Below are 19408 nucleotides of genomic sequence, written 5' to 3'. Positions count from 1 at the left end.
CCTCTTTTCCACAGGTGTTTTTTTTATTTAAATAAATCTATTTGAACTAACTAAAGAGCTTTAGAACGTTACAAACTTCTAAGGATGTTGGGTTTTTTTTATGTATATCAAAACTCTAAACAGATAGCTCAGAATAGAAATATCACCATTGTTAGAATAGCACATATTTGTATCAATGTCACAATGCGGTTCTGCAAATTTGATAATTTCGAAAGCAATATGGTGTAGAAAGTATTTTTCCCCTTAATTAAGTACACATTTGATTTGATGGTGAATTTACATATTTGTTTCGGCTTGTTTTGAAAAACAGGCTGAAAATAGAAGATTGGTGAGTACCCCTCCTGTAGAAAGGAATCCTAGGATGGTCTACATTTCTCCCTTGCTGCAATAGGCAGAGTCAAGAATGTAACTCTTTTTGAAGAGGGAGTACTCACTTCTGAATTCACTAAGAAAAGAATTGAATTCCAGCTGTGATCTTGATTCTTTTGGATTTTATACCCATTGCTGACTTGTAGTCCAACATAGCTTGCTAAAAATGTACAAACAAAACATCTCTTACTTGGAATTCCTCATATCCAAGTAGGTTTGATCATTTTACACTTGTCCAATTAATAGTGTTCCTTACAAATGCTCCCTTGGGTATTGGACAGAATAAAAGCAGGTGTGGCTCTGAAGTTAATTTTGGTATGAAAATATGATCAATATGGAGAATTATGAAAATGTTCATTGTGATAGCCTTTTTTTTTGGAAAAGAAAAAAATGCCTTTTTTCTGAAAGCAGTGGCCACCTCTCAAGAAGGGAGACATGTTTAAAACCAAATGCAGATCCCATAGATATCACAAGTGGCAACTTGTGTACTGTACTATAAACACTTCACAGAAGTTGCAGGATTCACAACATGTCTGGAATAGTGAAGAGAGTAAAACCTTACTTGTTAAGAATGTTGGGTCATCGGTTCAATCATAGCCCCTTTCAATACCAAACTAGGAAAATATTTATGCCCAAGACAAAAAATAGATTCTTATGAAGAAAACTCAGTGCTATTATACTAACAGCATAAAAGTAAGATGACTGATAAACATATTTTGTGGACTCACAGAAAAATGAAAAAATAGTGGCATTCTAATTAAGGTCACATAATTATAAGACAGCCAGTATTGTAATTATGCAGTACTTGGTTCTCTCTGAGCTTGGTTGTTTGTTTGCCAATGTTTTATTGCCCAACTACGTAACATCCATGGGAGTGAGTGGGGCACTTACTCACTAGGTGCCTATCTTTTGTTGGGAGTACAGAATAACTTAACATCACTTAGGTTCCCATTTCTTTGGCTTCCATGCCTAGTTGTTCATAATCTCTTGGTTTTTTGAAATGTTTTGAGTATCTTCTGAGAGACCTGGACTGGATCTCTCATTTGATATCTAATGTTTTTTTGTAATTATGGAATTGATAAAGCTATATTGGTGATAAGTGGGATGAAAATATAGGTGGCGAATGTTCCATCTTTCCAAGAAACCAATGTTTCTTGGTTGTTCATCTGCTCTAAGCTACCCTGTCTTTTAAGTTCATTTCCTTCTCCCCAAAAGGCATCTGTAGGGAAGGTGGGAACCACCAGGATAGTAAGGTGCCGTGGTTGGAATGCAGTATTGCAGGCTAACTCTGCCTACAGCCTGGAGTTTGATCCTGACAAGGCTCAAGGTTGATTCAGCCTTCCATCCTGCTGAGATTAGTAAAATGAGGACTCGGACTGTTGGGAGCAATTTGTAAACTGCTCAGAGTCCTGTAAAGCATGGGGTTGTGTCTTGCTATTATCAAGCCTAGGTAAACCAATCAATGCTGCAATGTTTTGTCCCAGTAGCAGGTTGAAAAGGGAGTAAAAAGATTCAGGCTCAATTTTACCAAGATCGAGTTGCTGTGGATATTGGTTTTATCTAATCCTAGATAATTTCTATAATTAGTTCATGGAAGGACCATTTTCCATTCAGGACAAGTATACAGATGGAATTTTCTTGACTTAACAGTTTTTGGTTGAAGAGCACGTGGCAACTATAGCTTGGAAGGTCTTTGCAGAGGTTCTTCTGTACAAGTAACAACTGGTACCATGACTAGGAGACCTATCACGTATATGCTGGCCACCTAATGTAAGAATTTGTAACGGGCTGTGAGAATAATCTTGGAAGACAGGACGAACAGCCACATCTGAATCCAAATGAGAAATAGGGTTGAAGGAAGCAGAAGGGATCCTCCCTAGTTAAATAAAGGCTGGGGAGCAGAGAAATAATTTTTAGTTGGGAAGATTCTATCGTTGCAATAAAGATAATATTGATACACATGGCTTTTATTCCTGGACTACTTGGAAGGGCTGACATGATTATTGCGATGTGCTCTGCAGGAGCTGCCCTTAAGCCACTTGGAAGCTTGTCTCTGATTCTCAGTCATCCAGGTCATAGTTGTCTCAAAAGTGTTTTTTTCCTCCCCTTCCCCTATTCTATCAGAACTTATCCTTTCATTCCCTCCCAATCCAGTTTCAACTGTCAATGCCACTCCCTTCCCGCCATCAGAGCTGATGAAGCTTCTTGGATAAGAAGTGAAATGTTTTCTTCTTCAAGGAAAAAAGTCCAGCTGCCTTTTGAAGAAAAAAGCCCCTTTGAGACGCTTTACTTTGAGATGCTTCATTTAATCCAGTATACAGCAACATGAGCATTAATACTCATGGTATTCATTAGTACCATAGCATGCCACATTAACACTTAATGAGTTGCACTAGTTGCCATTTAGCTTCTGGTGTAATGGAAGATGCTTTTTACCACAAAAAAATCCTTTCCTGGCATAGGCCTGGATCTTTGAGGGATCATTTATTTTAAATAATTTTCCCATCCAGAGTTGAATCCATATCTCATTGGTCAAACTGTCGTGATCAAACCTAGGAAGAGGGCATGTCTGTCAGTCTGCTTTCCCTCTGGAATGTTTCTCCAGAGACACATATGACTTAGTTTACTGTCATTTAAAAAATGTTTTAAAAATGGCTTTTCTTCCAGGCCTTGATGAGGGTGCCTAGCATGTCCTAAAATTGAATTGGTTTTCTTTCAACACTTTTGTCTGTTTTCTGCTTTATAATTTTGCATTGTTTTTGTTGCTGTAAGCCATCCAGATTAATCAGGTGGCATTATAAACCTTATGCAACTGGACAGTATTGCTATTGAAGATTTATAAATTGCTTTTTGTGTGTATGCCTTTGAGTGAATCTTCACTCCTGGTGAGTGCCTGGACAAATCTCTGCAGTTTTCTTGGCAAGTTTCTTCCCCCAAAGTGGTTTGGTCGTTGCCTTCTTCCTAAGGCTAAGAGTGTGGAAGTGGCCCAAGGTCACCCAACTGGCTTTGTGCCTAAGGCAGCACTAGAACCCGGGTCTCCCAGTTTCTACCCTGATGCCTTACCCCACTAATTTAGTCAAGAGAAATATTGGTGATTTTGAGAAGGGTTGGGTGATGTTATATTCATGTAAATTGTTAATCTGAGAATTACTCTTGAAGTGTTTTACAACAAGTCCAAAGATTGCCAGAAGTGCGGATCAAAGTATGGCTGAACACTGCAAAATAGAGGCACTGCAAGAACTTTCCTGCCCTTTCAAAATATTTCAGATATTTGGAAGAGAATATATGGAAGAGAAAAGGTCTGGCAGTGTAAAGTCGAAATCAGACTACGTATTTTTTCAAGCATCTCTGCATATTCTGAAATTTGCACAGCCCTTTTTCTTACTATCAGATACTGGAAGCCACACCACACATGTAAACAGAAATAGCAACATTTCTTCAGATCCATGGGATTCTCATGTGGTCTCAACTTATTTCAAAACAATGTAGTCTACCTTATAGATAGAACCACTTAGCTGATGACAGCATTTGTTCTCAATAGAAGGATATTATATATTTTTTCAACATAGGAATAAATGGAAAAACTTTCTCAATCAAAATTCATTCTGGAGAAAAAAAATTGATGTTGCCTTGAATGCTCAGGTAAATAGCTTTCAGGGCTTATGCAGAATTTGCTTGGGATAAATTTTTTGTACCAAAGTTTCTATAAAGAAAAATGTGTAAATGTACCATTGCTAAAAGCACGCCCTATGAAAATTTGATTTTGATTTTATTAGATTTTTATACCTTTTATATATATAAAATCTGTCAATACCAAATAGGAAATATTTATATTTCCACTTTGGAAACAGAAGGGAAACTAACAGATTGTTTGCACATAGTTTTATGCATTTTTCATCTGCTTCTTACACAATTTGTGTTTTTTTAAAAATCTACTTCATCCAAGCAGCAGTGAAAAATAAATCGTTTAAATATCATTTATTTAATTGAGCCAAATGGCAAATCAGTAAGAGGTTATAAATATTATTTTGGTGGGTTCACAAGCTCAATCAGTAATACCTGGAAACTGTGTTATGTGGATTAAAACAAAAACAAAAACACATTCCAGACATGATAAATGGCTGAAGGAAAAAAATGCAAATGCAACAGGTGCTAAGATTTATAAGAGTACTAGGAGATGGAACTTTTTTCCCCAATGACACTTGAGCTGCTTGCATGGTTTGGAACCACCAATTCCCAGTACTGTTGCAAATCTTGTATGTTGGTTGACTAATGTTAAAGATATAGGAGTCCTGCGTAGCTGGTTTATATTAGTCCACCTGAGTTGTTCCCATACCCACAGCACTAGCATAAGTGGTCAGGATATCCACCACTTGTTTTGTCTCCAAGGTCATCCGGGCTTCATTCAGCCAGTCCTGTGCCACCCTTCTGGGTTCTCCTTTCAGCTGATTGATGAATTTAGCTGCCAATTCTAAGTCTCCGTGTTCAATGCAGTAGGATGCATAAGAGAACAGCTTATATGTGTCCAGGTCTTCGGGGCCAAGCTCAGTCGGTGGCTTCAGCTGCTGAGGATAAAACAAGAGAAGGGACTGCAGATAAGACAGAAAATATTGATACAAACTGTTTCTTGTTTCATCTATCAATGCCACTCTTTTAGCCAGCTTCTGGACTGTGTGAAAGCGTGCCCTTAGTGCCTCTTGCGTGTATACCCCACGAGTGAGTGATTCTTGAGGAAGGGCAGCTGTTAAGGCCTGGGCGAATGCATCATCAGGACAGCTGAGTTGGATGGATTGTACTGCAACCTCCAAAGGTTCTGTGGGACTATCCCCAGCAGCAGTTTCCATGCTTTGCTTTAAAGCTTCAACTGAAAGCCACAACTGATGGGCTTTTCTGGCTTCTTCTGCAGCAACCACCTGGCCTGTAATATAAAACCCCATACATTTAGTGGAAGGAAAATCTAGATTGCATAAACATATTCATTTATAGCTTGAACACATTCTAAATCAACAGAAACAACCAAATTTATAATGCAGCTGATAGCACCTTACAGTAAAGCTAAGCCACTGACACGAAGAATGACATAAATAATTTATTTTCTTTTACTATCGCAAAATAGTGTTTTTGAGAGGCCAGGCTCCCTGAAAATTGCCTAGCGACTGGGCTGAAGCTACTCTGCCCCTTTAAGACCCCTCCCTAATCAGGCCAGCTGTCCAGCAAGGAGGAGCAGCAGGAAAGCAAGTGGTGGGAGTGAGTTGTTCTGGGAGTGAGAAAGGAGGTGGTTTCTTTTACTTGGTGGAAATGGAGCCACTGGAAGCAACCTAAGGCTAAGAAAATGAAAAAATCATCTTCAGCAGTAGGCCTTACCAACTTGTAAAATGCTCTTTAAAGTTAAAATAAAAATAAACAACTCAAGGTGGCCAACATAATATTACTTCCTCCTATTTTCCCCACAACACCCCTGTGAAGGGAATTGGGCTGAGGGAGTGACTGGTAGAAGATCACCTACCTGGCTTTCATGGTTAAAACAGCACTAGAAATTCCAAGTGCTCTGCTTTATAACCATATGTCTTAACATTAGGTGAGATGTTAAGTAACATCTGGCCTGATAGCAACAAGTATATTGGTGGGAGTGTCCTGCAGTCATGTGATTGCCATTTATGACTTTCAGCCAACTTCTGACAAGCAAGTTAAGCTGTATTTGCTTAACTGTGTGATTCACTTAATGTCAATGCAAAAGGAAAATCAGGTGTGAGTCACTTAATGACCATCTTGCTTAGCAAGAGAAATTACCAAATTGTAATTGTATGTTACAGATTACCTTTACTGATTTAGCATACAATTTTAATTCTTCGAGTTTGAACGCTTCCCATTAGAAATGAAAGAGCAATACAGAAATCCAGCCTGTTTATAAATACTGGATTATTTTACCTATTCTAACTCAGGATAAATTTTCTGGTACAGAACTAGATTGCTAGAATGGAATTACAATCTACAAAACAAGCAGATGAATAAATAAGCCACCAAAATTTTACTAAAGATAGCCCATTCCTGTTACAACTTAACATGCTGCACTCACTTTCAACTGCCTGTTCGATTCCCCTCAGCCTGGCATAGGCTGTATTGATATCCAGAGTGAAGTTGTCAATCTGTTCCTGATGAAGACGTTTATGTTGAAGTTCTTGTTCAGTGAGTTGTTCACATAAATTCTGAAAGAAAAACACATGGTGAAAATGTGTTCACATTATGAGGGGTGAAGTTGGTGCTCCCTGAGCTTGGTTATTTTCTTGCAGACATTTCATTACCCAGACTTGGTAACTTGAGTAGAGTTTACTCTCATTGTACATTCTAGTGGCTTGCCCTGTCAAGGACCCCTCATAAGATACAAGTATTTCCCTTACTGGGATTCTTATTGTATTATGTCCGTGTTTGCAAAACATCCTTAACCTTCATGCACTGAGTAGACAATCTTAAGGGAGAATCTTCTGACATTCAGCAGAATACATTTTCTATTCTCCATATATTCAAGAGCATTAAGAAGCTTAATGGCATGGAATTTCAACTTAAATTTCTATAAATACAATTCAGTATGGTCTTGCCATGTGGAGCAGAAGAGCAAATTAAGATAACAGACTGAAATTTTCATTTGAAAGTTGTCCACTTAGACCAATAATTTCAAAGTTCTGAGGCTGCAAAAGCAAGGTTACTACACCAAGATTTGCACAGAGATGATTTCCCCAATTTCCTAATTGTAAGTATTATTTTATAGCAATATTCATCTCAAATAACTATTCTCCAAAAGAAAAATAATGTTAAATTTATTATTCAATATTTTTGGGACTGTTTAAAAACAATTACAAAATATCATATTCTACCAAAAGATTTTTAAAAAGTTTACTCCATAGATTATCTGCCACTTTTCATTTTTTTCCTCATTTACCATCCATGAATATACCGGTACTCTGGATATTTAGAATTTCATCATGATAAAGGAAATTCCAAGAAATCCACAGATCTGAATAGAGGCATATATGAATCAGCAAATGTACACGAGTGGCATGGGAAACCTTTCCCTTCCCCACTTCGTCTCTCTCCACTTCCTCTGCATGGCAGTAGGCTGCACTACCCACTGAGTTTCCCAATGCTTTCCTTTCCTTTTAGTATCTTCTTAGCTGCTATGCTTGAATTCAAGCCCAGCGAGCCCAATTTATCTGTTTCTCTCCACTTCTTCCCAGCAGCTTGTTTTTCTTATCTCCTTTAGACACTGCCACTGTAGTATTCAAATCCAATAGAACCAAGTTTTCTCGTAATTTTCCTAGCCTCCTCCTTTCCCTTGTGCTCATTTTTCTGCTGCTATTGGTGTCTTTCCCCAGTCCTCAAAAGACCTCTACCTAGATTTAGGTACTTAAGATCCATGCCCAGACATGCTTCATGTCCATGACCAGGCAAAGCAGGTTTCTTTCATTATGGATACACACCATTCAAAACTTGTTATTCCACACAACTTGCTGTGTACCAAATGCATAGAATATTTTGCAATTCCTCAATTCTAAAGAATACTTGCACACAGGTGAGTTTACTTGGATTATGCAAAGCATTAAACAGTGGTACTTTACAATGAATTAGAAAGTATCTGAGAATCCTGGAAAAAGTGCTTTCATATTTTTCTTCTGTAAAAAAAAAAACCTGGAGAAAACATATTGCTGCATCTTTCAAAGACTCAGCATGGTTACTTCAGGGGTTTTCAAGATGTTCTTACAAACTGGTATTTCAGGATTTCTCCCTGAACTGCTACTAAACCAAAGCAGAGAAAGACCTAAAGGAAGCCATCCTTTCTTACAAAATATTCCTTCAAATGATTTCTGCAGCCCTAGTATTTTCTTATTTCATAACAAGAAAAATTTCTGAGTATGAGAAAAGCACTGCACTTAAAGGACCTTTCACTATAATAAAGCAAACTCCCACCTGGTCAAATTGTTGCTTCAATTCTTGTTCTTGAATTCTGATAACATCTTTTAGATGATCAGCATGTGCAGCAGCTTGTCGGCGTAACTGAGTTCGCATTTCACTTTCCATAATTGCTTGAGCTTCTTCAACCTGTTAGAAAAATCACTGGTATTTGCATCTTTAAAAATTACCTGTCCATCTGTAAACTACATCTTTAGTTTAATAATACTTTTATTAGGTAACTCAAAAGGGCACAAAACCATTCTCTATTTTACAGAATTCATCAAATTTGCAAAAAAACCAAAAAAGAAACCCAAAAAAACCAAACGAACAAACAAAAAACAAACAGAATAGTAAGAATCAACCCATTTAAAAACTAGATATGGTATTTCACAAGGTCTGAAATCATAATGTAAAACTTAGTCTCAGTGTTGAGAATGGAATACATAGTCCAAAGATACACATTTTTCACCGAGGCAATAGAAATTGAACAATAGAGTGGGGTACACTACAAATGGTCATTGTCAAATCTTCCATTCACACATCTGAAAACACACTAGTCTTCTATTTGGATGAAGCCAAAGTATAAAAATATTTCTTACATTTCTTGTTTGGAGGTACTTTTCAGAGTAACTCTGGACACATATTTATTCTTTAAACAAACTAGTACATAGAACAGCAGAGATGGAAGGGACCTTGGAGGTCTTGTAGTCCAACCCCCTGCTCAAGCTAGAAATCCAATACCATTTTAGACAAATGGCTGTTCAGTCTATTCTTAAAAAGTCTCAGTAATGGAGCACCCACAACTTCTGAAAGCAAGCTGTTCCACTAGTTGGTTGTTCCACTGTCAGGAAATTTCTTAGTTCTAGGTTGCTTCTCTCCTTAATTAGTTTCCATCTATTGCTTCTTGTCTTGCCTTCTGGTGCTTTGAAAAATAAGTTGACCCCCCCTCTTCTTTGTGGCATGAAATATTGAAACAGTGCTATCATGTCACCCCAGTCCTCCTTTTTACTAGACATACCCAATTCCTGCAACCATTCTACAGGGTTTAGCCTCCAGTCCCCTAATCTTCTTTGTTGCTTTTTTTCTGCACTCTTTCAGGAAGTCTCAACATCTTTTTCATATTGTGGTGACCAAAAATGGATGCAATATTCCAAATATGGCCTTACCAAGGCCTTGTAAAGTGGTACTAACACTTCATGTGAGCTTCTATCCTCTGTTAATGCAGCCTAGGATTGTATCAGCTTTTTTGGTGGCTGCAGCACACTGCTGGCTCATATTTAAGTGATCGTTCACTAGGAATCCAAGATCCCTCTCACAGTTACTGCTATTAAGCCAAGTTTCACATCATCTATACCTATCTTCGAGAGTGCTGGCTATTTCTGCCAGCTTGGTGGTTGTCTGAAAATTTGATGAGGTCCCTTCTATTCTCTCAATTAGATTGTTTATGAAGATACTGAAGAATACTGGGTCTAAAACAGATTCTTGGGGTAACTCACTGCTTATTTCTCTCTTGTAGTTCCAATAAGGCAGGGGTGTCAAACTCAAGGGCCAGCAGGATGCTTAGATCCGGTTTGCGGGGCAAGCCTGAAAATATCAAAGGACCTGCCCAAGTGCCTCTGGCAACCAAAATGGGATGGGGGGGCGGTGTGGCCAGCAAAAATGGGGCACAGGGGGGGCACGTGCGGTCACCACACCCTGTTTTGGCCAGCGGAGTGCTGCAAGAGGCCATCCAGGCCAAAAATGGAGTGCAGCAGAACCATGTGCAGCCTCCACGCACCCCACTTTGGCCAGCAGGTTGCTGCAGGAGACTGTCTGTACTGTCTCCCCCTCCCGGCCGGCCCGTGGAGAACGACAATGCTGACCCTGCCCTCGAAGAAATCCAGTTTGACACCCCTGCACTAAGGACTACATGCTTAGTGTGATTTGTCAACCAGTTACAAATCCATCTGGCGGTCATGCTATCTATTCCACATTTTTCTAGCTTACCAAGAAGCAGGTTGTGGTCTACTTTATCAAATGCCTTTCTGAAATCCAAATATACTACGTCTACAGCATTTTGTTGGTCCACTAATTTAGTCACTTTGTCAAAGAATGAAATAAGATTTGTTTGGCATGATCTGTATTGATATGTTAGCTTCTGGTTATAACTTTGCTTGCTTCTATGTGTTCACAGATCTGATTATCATCATCATCATCATCATCATCATCATCATCATCATCATCTTTTCCAGGAGCTGAAAAATGTCAGGCGACTGGTCTGTATTTTTCTGGATCTGTTTTTTCCCCTCCCCTATTTTGAAGATGGGAATCAGCTCTTTTCCAGTATTTTAGCAGTTCCCCATTGCTCAAGGATCTTTGAAAGAGATGTTTCAATGGTTCCAAGATAATGTCTGCCAGCTCCTCCAGAACTCTGGGATGTAAACCATCAAGTCCTGGTGATTTGAACTCGTCTAGAATGAACAGGTGTTCTCTTACCACTTTTTTTGCTTATTTTAATTCGTATTCCTAATCTGTCTTTTATAGTTCTGTTTTTGGTAGGTTGGACTAATTTTTCTTTTTACATGAAGACTGATGCAAAGAATGAACTAAGCTGCTCTGCTTTCTCTCTGCTGCCCATCACTTTCTTGCCATCATCTCCCATTAGTAATATTATATACATAAAAATATGAAAACTCAGTTGCCAGTTCTTTAGCTGGTATTGGCCTTCTTATGCAATGAGTTCTTCCCAAGAACCTAGGATGTAATGTTTTGATGTGCTATATGTACAGATTCAAGCAGTGTGGCCTTTGTAATTAACAGATGGAAAGTTTTGTCATTTTGTCAGGTGTGGCCGCATACGCTGCAGTTATTATTCTCTCTCCATGAAAATGTGAAATCATTAAAAATAATCTATGTAAGAAGGTAAGGTTTATGAAAACAAAATGATCACTTGAAATATAAAGCAAAGTTTTAACCAGATATATATAATCAAACTCTTCACATGTTTAGGAGAACAAGCCACTGTATTAAGAGCATAAAAGCTTTTAAGAGGAAATTAACTTTCCTGATTCTGTCAGTCTTGGTTTTAGGGGTTAATTCCTACAAGGTCTCCCAATTCTAAAAAGCCAAGCATCATGCAAAGAAAACTTCTATGGCTGCTGCTTTTGAATGTGTTTGTTAAATTGTGAAACGTACTTTTTTATTCTTGAGAAATCATCTAAATCTTTTCTTTCAAACAACTGCCTCATGAGAATGGAGGTGCACTTTTTTTTCCTGAGTGATCTGTAGCACAGTGCTTATTCTATCTCAGGTTTGTCAGACATTACTCCAGTTAATTCCACTAATTCACTGATTTGGCAATATATACTAGAAGCTGGACTTTGTGGTAAAGGTACATTCCAAATAGTGCAAACACTGTAGTCTGCTTGAAAATTTGTATTCAAAACTATCTTAACTAAATCACCACTGTCTAGAAGTCTACTTTAATGCAGTCTTAATAAGCAAATAAGCACTAAGTAACAATCCTTGCGCCAATTGCTCGCCAACATTGCACGGACAACTTAAAAGCATGGTATGTTAGAAAATTAAACACTCATTAGTTACCTTCTTCTCCTGTTCAATTTGGATTTCATTCTTATGATGTTCCAATGCCTTTGCTACTGCTGCCTCAAAAGCTTTTTTCTCTTCCAGTTTTTGTTTTTCCAGAGCTGTTTTAATATGTTGTTGCTCTCGGACTTTCATATCTACCAGCTCCTTATTCAGCTGGTCTATACGGCGGTGAGCATGAGCAATAAGAGAGTTCAAGTCATCTGTTGTCAGCCCGTCAGCTGGAGAAGACAGATGTTTAAACAGATAAAAATTGTTACATCTTCACATATTACTTAACTGCATAAACAAAGTGAGATTATTTCAATTTTTCTCAACCTAATGCCTCCAAACAATTTAGACTTTTCCCAATCCTTTTTAGCCAACTTGGCCACCATGTAACTGAGACCTGAAATTCAACATTACTAGGAAGAATCAAGAAAAGTCTGATTCAAAATTCTCTGTATTTCTTTTATTTATCAGAACCAAATAGTGTAAACTACTTGTAGCAAGAAGCAGTATAGAAATACAGAACAAAACAAAACAATTACTTTATGTTCTCATGTATTCTGGAAACAAAAGCATCAGTGAAATCTATTCATTCAAAAAGACTTTGGGTACAAAGAACAAGAGAAGTACAGTGATTTTGCAACAGTAAATAAAGTATTCATTAAATGAAGCTTTTCTCATCTGAGTGCCCCAATTAGAGGTAGGAAGAAGAACCGATTTATGCAATTTCTTAAACATTCAGGATCCTGAGAAATTATACATGAAATAAAAGAAAAAACACTAACTAGATTCTTTTACATAGTGATCTCTATAGTAGGGATAACTTAACAAATGCAGCACTATTACAAAAATAACACACTAAAATAAAAACATTAATATTTTAAAATATATTTAATTATATCATTGAGTAAGTTTATTGATTTAATTAACCCCCCCAAAAAACTTCAGTTATAATTATCTATATTCAATTAGTTTCGTGGCATCCTGTCTTTAAAGCAATTCAAGGAAGTTTTGTCTGTGTTCAGCTCCATAAAGGAACCTAATAGTTATTTTTAAATTTCAAGGCAACTTACTATCAAGAATTATATTTTAAATGTCATTAAGTCAAAAATCATTTGATGACTTAATAACAAATAAATTTCAAAAATGCATTTTACATTTTAACTTTAATATTTGGTTTTAATTTACTTATGTTTTAATGTATAGGTATATTTTTAACATTCTTAACATAAACAATGTAAAAAACAATATTTAAATGTAAAGAAAAAAAATGAACAGGTACAAAAGCAAAATGATTGCTTTCTTATAAATCCATACAAATTATTTATATGTACATAAACATACTAAACTTTATAAAATAATAATTTGTAAGCAACTCAAGAAAATGACTATTCATGTTGGAGCACAAATACATGTAACTTGGTTTAAGCTCGCAACTATGATTTGTAATATTGAACATTAGCACATTTTTTAAAAAAATATGTAAGTTTTAAGAAAGATAATTTTTTAAATGTAAATCAAATGTTTATGTATGTATGCCATTTTAGTCTCATGTTAAAATAAACAAGAGAACCGTGAAATTTATACAAAGCATAATTGTTTTAAGAACTCACCTACATCAGTTATTTCTGCAAGAGAAAATGAAGGTATGAAGAAGTTAAACAAGATTCACAGTAACAGATCAATGAGTTGTTATAAGTATTCCGAGCAAAGAATATAGATACATGTGCAAGGCTTGAGCATTAATAAAGAAGATAGTTAAAAATTCAAGGCTGATACTAGTATGCATTTAGAGCTGGATTTCATCCTTTCAAATATGCATATATAGGAAGGAATTCTCTGCCATACCAGAATGTTAGGTGCAATCATTGTTTATCAATTCATTCTTCCTACTAACTCAGATTAACTTTTGCTCTTTCTTTTAAAAATATTTCTGCTTCTCCCTTCAGTTTTAATTTTTGGATACTGCAGCATGATAAAGGGAAAGCCTGTATAATCTCCTTGACACTTTAGTTGCTCAGTCATGCCTTTTTCTTTCTACGGACTATATATTTATGTTTATTTGTCTAATATTTTACTTGATTCGTTTACTTGAGAATGGAGGAAAATAGTACACATCAAAGTAGAGAATGTATTATAATTGCTTTCTTAGAACATTAATCTGAAGTAATTATTTGATTATGTATCCTCAATACCTATCTGTATTTCCCAGTTAGATCACTTAGAAGGCAACTTTTCATTTCATATGTAGCTGCATGGTCTTAGTTGTGATTGAGTCATACAAGCTAAAATGTGCTGAAAATCACCAATGTTATATGCTTATCATAAACAGGTAATGCTACATATGTCATAGGTACCAAGCCTGGTAATTGAATGCACTCTACTCTGTCTTATTGAAAATCTCAATGGACAAAATCTATGAAAATATTTATGGGCGCTTCTGGGGATGCATTCTGGATATGGAAACTTGCAATTTGGAATATAAGGGGAGTAAATGATAAAGGAGACCTAGCTTGGTGTAGTGGTTAAGACATCAAGCTAGAAACCAAGAGACCCAGATTCCTAATCCCACCTTAGACACCGAACAAGCTAGATAACTTTGGGCCAATCATTTGTTCTAAGCTTTTTGTAAAGGGGCAATGGCCACTTCTGAAATCCTGCCAAGAAAAATGCAGGGAATAATTCAGGCAAACACTAGGAGTCAGCTTTGATTTGAAGGCACACATACATACACAAATGATGAAGAGCATGAACTAAAGAATGAAGAAAATTAGTAAATTGCTTATCTGTGAAAGTAAAGGGAATTGGAAGAAATAATAGATCTGAAAGAAGGTGGTCTGATCTTGTGGAAGATCAGAGATGAGATTGGGAGAAAAATGTGCAACATTACATTAATCCAATCCAGGAAAAAGTTAGATAGATAGGACAGGAGAGCAAAGAAAAAGTAACTGTGCAATGCAGAGACCTGAGGATAAATGAAAATGGTTATCATCTGAACAAATCTGCTTAGAAAAGTTTCATCTGTTTTAAATCATAATTTAATAAGTTGTATACACATAACAAATGAATAACTATAAAATTATAACACATTATGATGAAAGATTCAATTAGTGAGGTTCTGAATGTAGGAAAGATAATAGTTTTGGCAGCGAAAAAAGTGAATCCTGGGAACAGATATTGAAAAAAAAAAGAATAAAAGAAACTAGAGTGTAGTAAGTCAACTGCATGAAGAAAATGTATGATTCTTGTATGTGGAAACAAAGAACACAGATTAGTTCTCCAAAAAAATGAAGTTCTCAAGTAGATATAAAGAAGGTAGATGTGGAAACAGTTGGGAACATGGTGAAAATAATAACATTACAAGATACCACAGAAGTGTATGGAAATACACTAATATGACATATGAGAGGATTTGTTATGAAGTAAGAAAAAAGAAAGAAGGGCTTGCCTTCAGAAGTTATGGGTGCTCCATCACTGGAGGCTTTTAAGAAGAGATTGGACAGCTATTTGGTTAGAATGCCATAGAGTTTCCTGCTTTAGCAAGGGGCTGGACTAGAAGACCTCCAAGGTCCCTTCCAACTCTGTTATTCTGAACTAAGAATAAAAATGATTACATGATTTGGGTTGAAGCTGAGAGAATGCAGGACAGGGTCCTTTCAAGATTTGCATTCAAATGAGATTTGCATTCAAATGAACTGAAATGTGTAAGTGTAAAAATATGTAAGTAATAAACTCTATGAAAATACGAAAAAATGGTACCAGTAAATGATCTTGAAGGAAATAGGCAAGAACTATTACATAAGCATAGAGGGCTGAAATATTTCTTAAATCTGAGAAGCAAAATATTATTCAGAAGAGACACGGGCACACTCATCCATTATTTACTGAGTTATAAGAGAAGAGGGAAGTGAAGGCCAATCAGGGTTAGGTTGCAAGATTGTGTTATGCTAATCTATCTCTATAAAGTATATAGTTCTAATTTTACTAAGGAGTCAGTTTGCTGCTCTGGTCTATGCTGAAGTGCTGACAGGGGCTAATAACCGGAATGTAGTTCTCTTATACAAAAAGAAAAGTAACATTAAATGAATAGACATTTAAGTGGATAAACCTGTGAAATAGGAATAGGAAGGTATCTGGCAGAAATCTGATTGAAAGTGTATGAGAAATACAATGAAAAAGATTTGAGAACTGCAGTGTGGCTTTATGCTGGCAGGGAAGGTGCAGATAAGATTTTTGCTCTTTTGCAAATTTGTGAGAAATTATGGAAATTTCTTCATTTTGAGAAGGATACTATAAAGTGGAAGTTGCTTGAATTATGGAACATTTTGTGTGAATATGGAGTTGAAGGCTGGTTGCCAAATGCAATAATAATGGCATATGAAAAAAATAAAGCATGCACAAGATGAGTAAAATACTTGATATAATCTGATAAATATCTGATAATCTGATATCAAACAAGGAATAAGGAGAGTAGGATATGTATCAATGTATTGATAGAACAAATATTCAAGCAATTCTTGTGGGATATTCATATATGTTACTTGGGGTCCTGAATGAGTATATATAGTACTTTTGTGTTCAAGCAGTATGCCTGCCTGCCTGCCTGAGAACCCAAAGAAGTGCAGTAAATGTGAAATATACTGCATGATGCAACAAGGAGAACCAAAGTGAAAAATAAATACACTAAAAATCAAGCTAGCTGTATCTGTCAGGGAACTGGAGTGAATAATTTCAGATAGTATAGTATAGATAAGAAAAGACCAGACAAATGTTAAATGTGCAAATTTATATTCCATATCTGATTGGTTAGAAAAATGAGTATTTGTTGAAAGAACTGAAATGCTTTTGCCCACCTTGTTATATGGGAGAAAGAAAGGCATCTTAGAATGGGAAAAAAAATGAATGGAAAGAAAATGAGTTAAAAGTATACATCACAAAACAGGAAGAGCCAGATTAAGAATGAGCAAGGAAATTATAAGGATGCAATATAAAACCAACTAGTAGAAAAGAAGTAGACATAATTGGTCACCGAGACAGACTAGATGAAGAACGACATGCAAAGTAAGGATGGATAAGTTGAAAAAAGAGAAAAATGAGTAATAGGACATAGTTAAAAAAATCTTCAAAAAAAAAGAGAGAAGCTAGAAATTTAAATATTAAAAGGTATTTCATTAATCATTATATGGACATGATGGAAGAATATGGTATTTGTGCAAACTAGATGTATTTCCTTTTCTTTTATCTTTGATCTTTAATTTCTTTTGCTTACTGCTTTCTCTGGGTTTGAATAACAACGTTTACCTAAAAGACAATGTTATATATATGCATGGATGTACTGTATGTCAGCCATTTAGCACTGGAGGATTTGGTACCAGAGAACTTACAGCTAATTGCTGTTTTAGTGAACTACTTTGTTTATTTAATTTATATACTTCCTCATCCAAAGGGGAACAGCAACAAGTATATCTTTATTGATTTGTTTCAGTGAACTTTAATTTACTTATTGCTGAACTATTTACTTTACTGCTAATATTTGAGCATCATATTTTCTTTTAAAAATGTAATTTAATAGATGGTGAATAATATCTTCAACAACAATAGCTTGTTATTAGGAGTTTTTGTTGCTTAAAATAGCCCAGCCAATGGCTGAATTAAAAGACAGAAGAGTTAAACAGCAGAACAGTAGAAAATACACTATCGATCAGGGATGTTAAACTCACAGCCCACAGGCTGGATGCGTCACGCATTGGCCATGTCCTTAGTGAAGGGGGGAAAAGTCACGATGTCATGTGACGCCGCTATGACATGAATTTGACACCCATTATAGATGGTGTCAGGTTCAATCTCTGATATTCCTAGTAAGGTGGTTAAATAAGGTAAGGTAAATCAGAACTTTAAAAGAGGGATTAGTAAGAGGGATTACCTATGTTTAACTTTAGAACTGCTGTCTATCATAGGTGAAGATTTTCTATGCATCTAATTTTGTATAAATATCATTCTTAAAAGAGCCATGTGAAAGCAGGTAATTTCAATTTAATTGAGGAGCTTGCACATTGTTTAATTCTATATTTTAGTTCTCCAAATAAATTTTGGACGAATATGAGTTTGTTTGTTTGTTTATTAAGTGCAAGTGTGCACCTCAAATTTAAGATACATTTTATTTAGCTATGGGAGACTATTTTATTGCTGATGGAAAGGAAAATATACCCATATCAAGCCCAAAAGAAAGTATCCATAATTAAGAGTCCACAAAATTAAGAATGCATCAATTTAAGGAATTAACAAGGGGAAAGGGTTAATAAAGCTAAATCAGTCCCAAAAATCAAGCGTTCAAATGGAGATGTTGGCCATGACGTCAGCTATCTGTATTTTTTATGATCTTACTTACTCAGCCCCTTCCAACCAGTCTGAATGTCAGGAGTAACACTATCCAGCTCTCTCTGAAATTCTTCTCTTGCTTTGGTTACAAGCTCATGGTACTGTGTTACTATTTTAGCCTCTGACTGTGCTGCTTGTACCTACAGAATAAAAAGAAAAAGGCTTAAAATTTTAAGTAGGTGTTCGGTAATGCAGTATTACTATTAGAGGAAGCAGATATAAAATACTAAAAATGAAATAAAAGCAGAAGAGTCATATTTTAACATAAAACCTGTATTTGGACAGAAAATACTAATTGCTTTAAAAAAACACTCTATTGGGTATATAAGTATCTAAGGCGATAGTAACAATTTAATTACAAACCCCAGAAATTTAGAGAGGGAGGGAGAGAGGGAAGATAGATCAAATAGGGAGACAGATAGATGATGGAGATAGATAGAATAAATGAATGGATGGACAGACGAATAGATGGATACCAACTGTGTTACCACTGATCTCAACTTCTCAGACCTTGTCTGATCCCTACCACAGGTTCTACCAACTACAGCGTCATAGTCAAGCCTCTTCACCACTTTGATTTGATTTTCTAATCCCACATATAACAACCAATTTTCAGAAAAACATCATATGGGCAAATTGTCCATTTCAGAAGGTGAGCTACAGGATTCATTGAGAATGATGAAAATGATTCATTCTCAAATGATTTCTCTAATATTCCTATTGTCTGAATAGGACACCTGTCTCTACCCGAGGCATGGTAATTTAGCCCATTCCAGGACTACAGAGAATACGAAGAAAAAAGATTGACTATTTGTATCTATGGTTCTCAGAAGGGTAATGAACGCTTTCCCCCCACTGTTGTTATCTCTTAGCTTCCAACTGATGGTACTGAATGGAAGTTCCATAGAACAAATATGAAAGATTCAATCCCTCCCCAGGGAAGACATGAACATCCATTTTCTGTAGTTATGTGAACTTCTGAGGAGTTCTGTGTGCATAGAAACTACTATTCTGTGTGCATAGAAACTACTACTATAGAAACTTCTGAGGAGTTCTGTGTGCATAGAAACTACACAGGCAATCCTTCCAATAGTACCAGTTGTAGTTAAGGAATTTGACTTTTTAGCTTTTGAAGAAATAG

At 36.2% G+C, this 19408-nt stretch overlaps 1 protein-coding gene across 6 annotated transcripts in view; it reads right to left on the bottom strand.

The window, feature by feature from the left end:
- Positions 1 to 4121: 4121 nt before the first annotated feature.
- IMMT (inner membrane mitochondrial protein) overlaps positions 4122 to 19408 on the bottom strand; it is a 36725-nt gene continuing 21438 nt past the window's right edge. For 4 of the 6 annotated variants that reach the window (XM_058183403.1, XM_058183401.1, XM_058183405.1 and 1 more), the window contains 6 exons: positions 18278 to 18407; positions 13503 to 13517; positions 11899 to 12122; positions 8332 to 8463; positions 6446 to 6575; positions 4122 to 5287 (listed from right to left, as the gene is read on the bottom strand). In XM_058183403.1, the coding sequence (XP_058039386.1) occupies positions 4680 to 5287; positions 6446 to 6575; positions 8332 to 8463; positions 11899 to 12122; positions 13503 to 13517; positions 18278 to 18407 (1239 nt within the window). In that variant the 3' untranslated portion in view covers positions 4122 to 4679. The remainder of the gene's footprint in view (positions 5288 to 6445; positions 6576 to 8331; positions 8464 to 11898; positions 12123 to 13502; positions 13518 to 18277; positions 18408 to 19408) is intronic. The other 2 variants (XM_058183404.1, XM_058183402.1) reach the window with 1 other exon arrangement.

The sequence above is a fragment of the Ahaetulla prasina genome, chromosome 4 (assembly GCF_028640845.1).
Source record: "Ahaetulla prasina isolate Xishuangbanna chromosome 4, ASM2864084v1, whole genome shotgun sequence".
Taxonomy (NCBI): domain Eukaryota; kingdom Metazoa; phylum Chordata; class Lepidosauria; order Squamata; family Colubridae; genus Ahaetulla; species Ahaetulla prasina.
The sequence above is the reverse complement of the archived record's forward strand: the minus strand, read 5'-3'. Positions and strand labels throughout refer to the sequence as shown.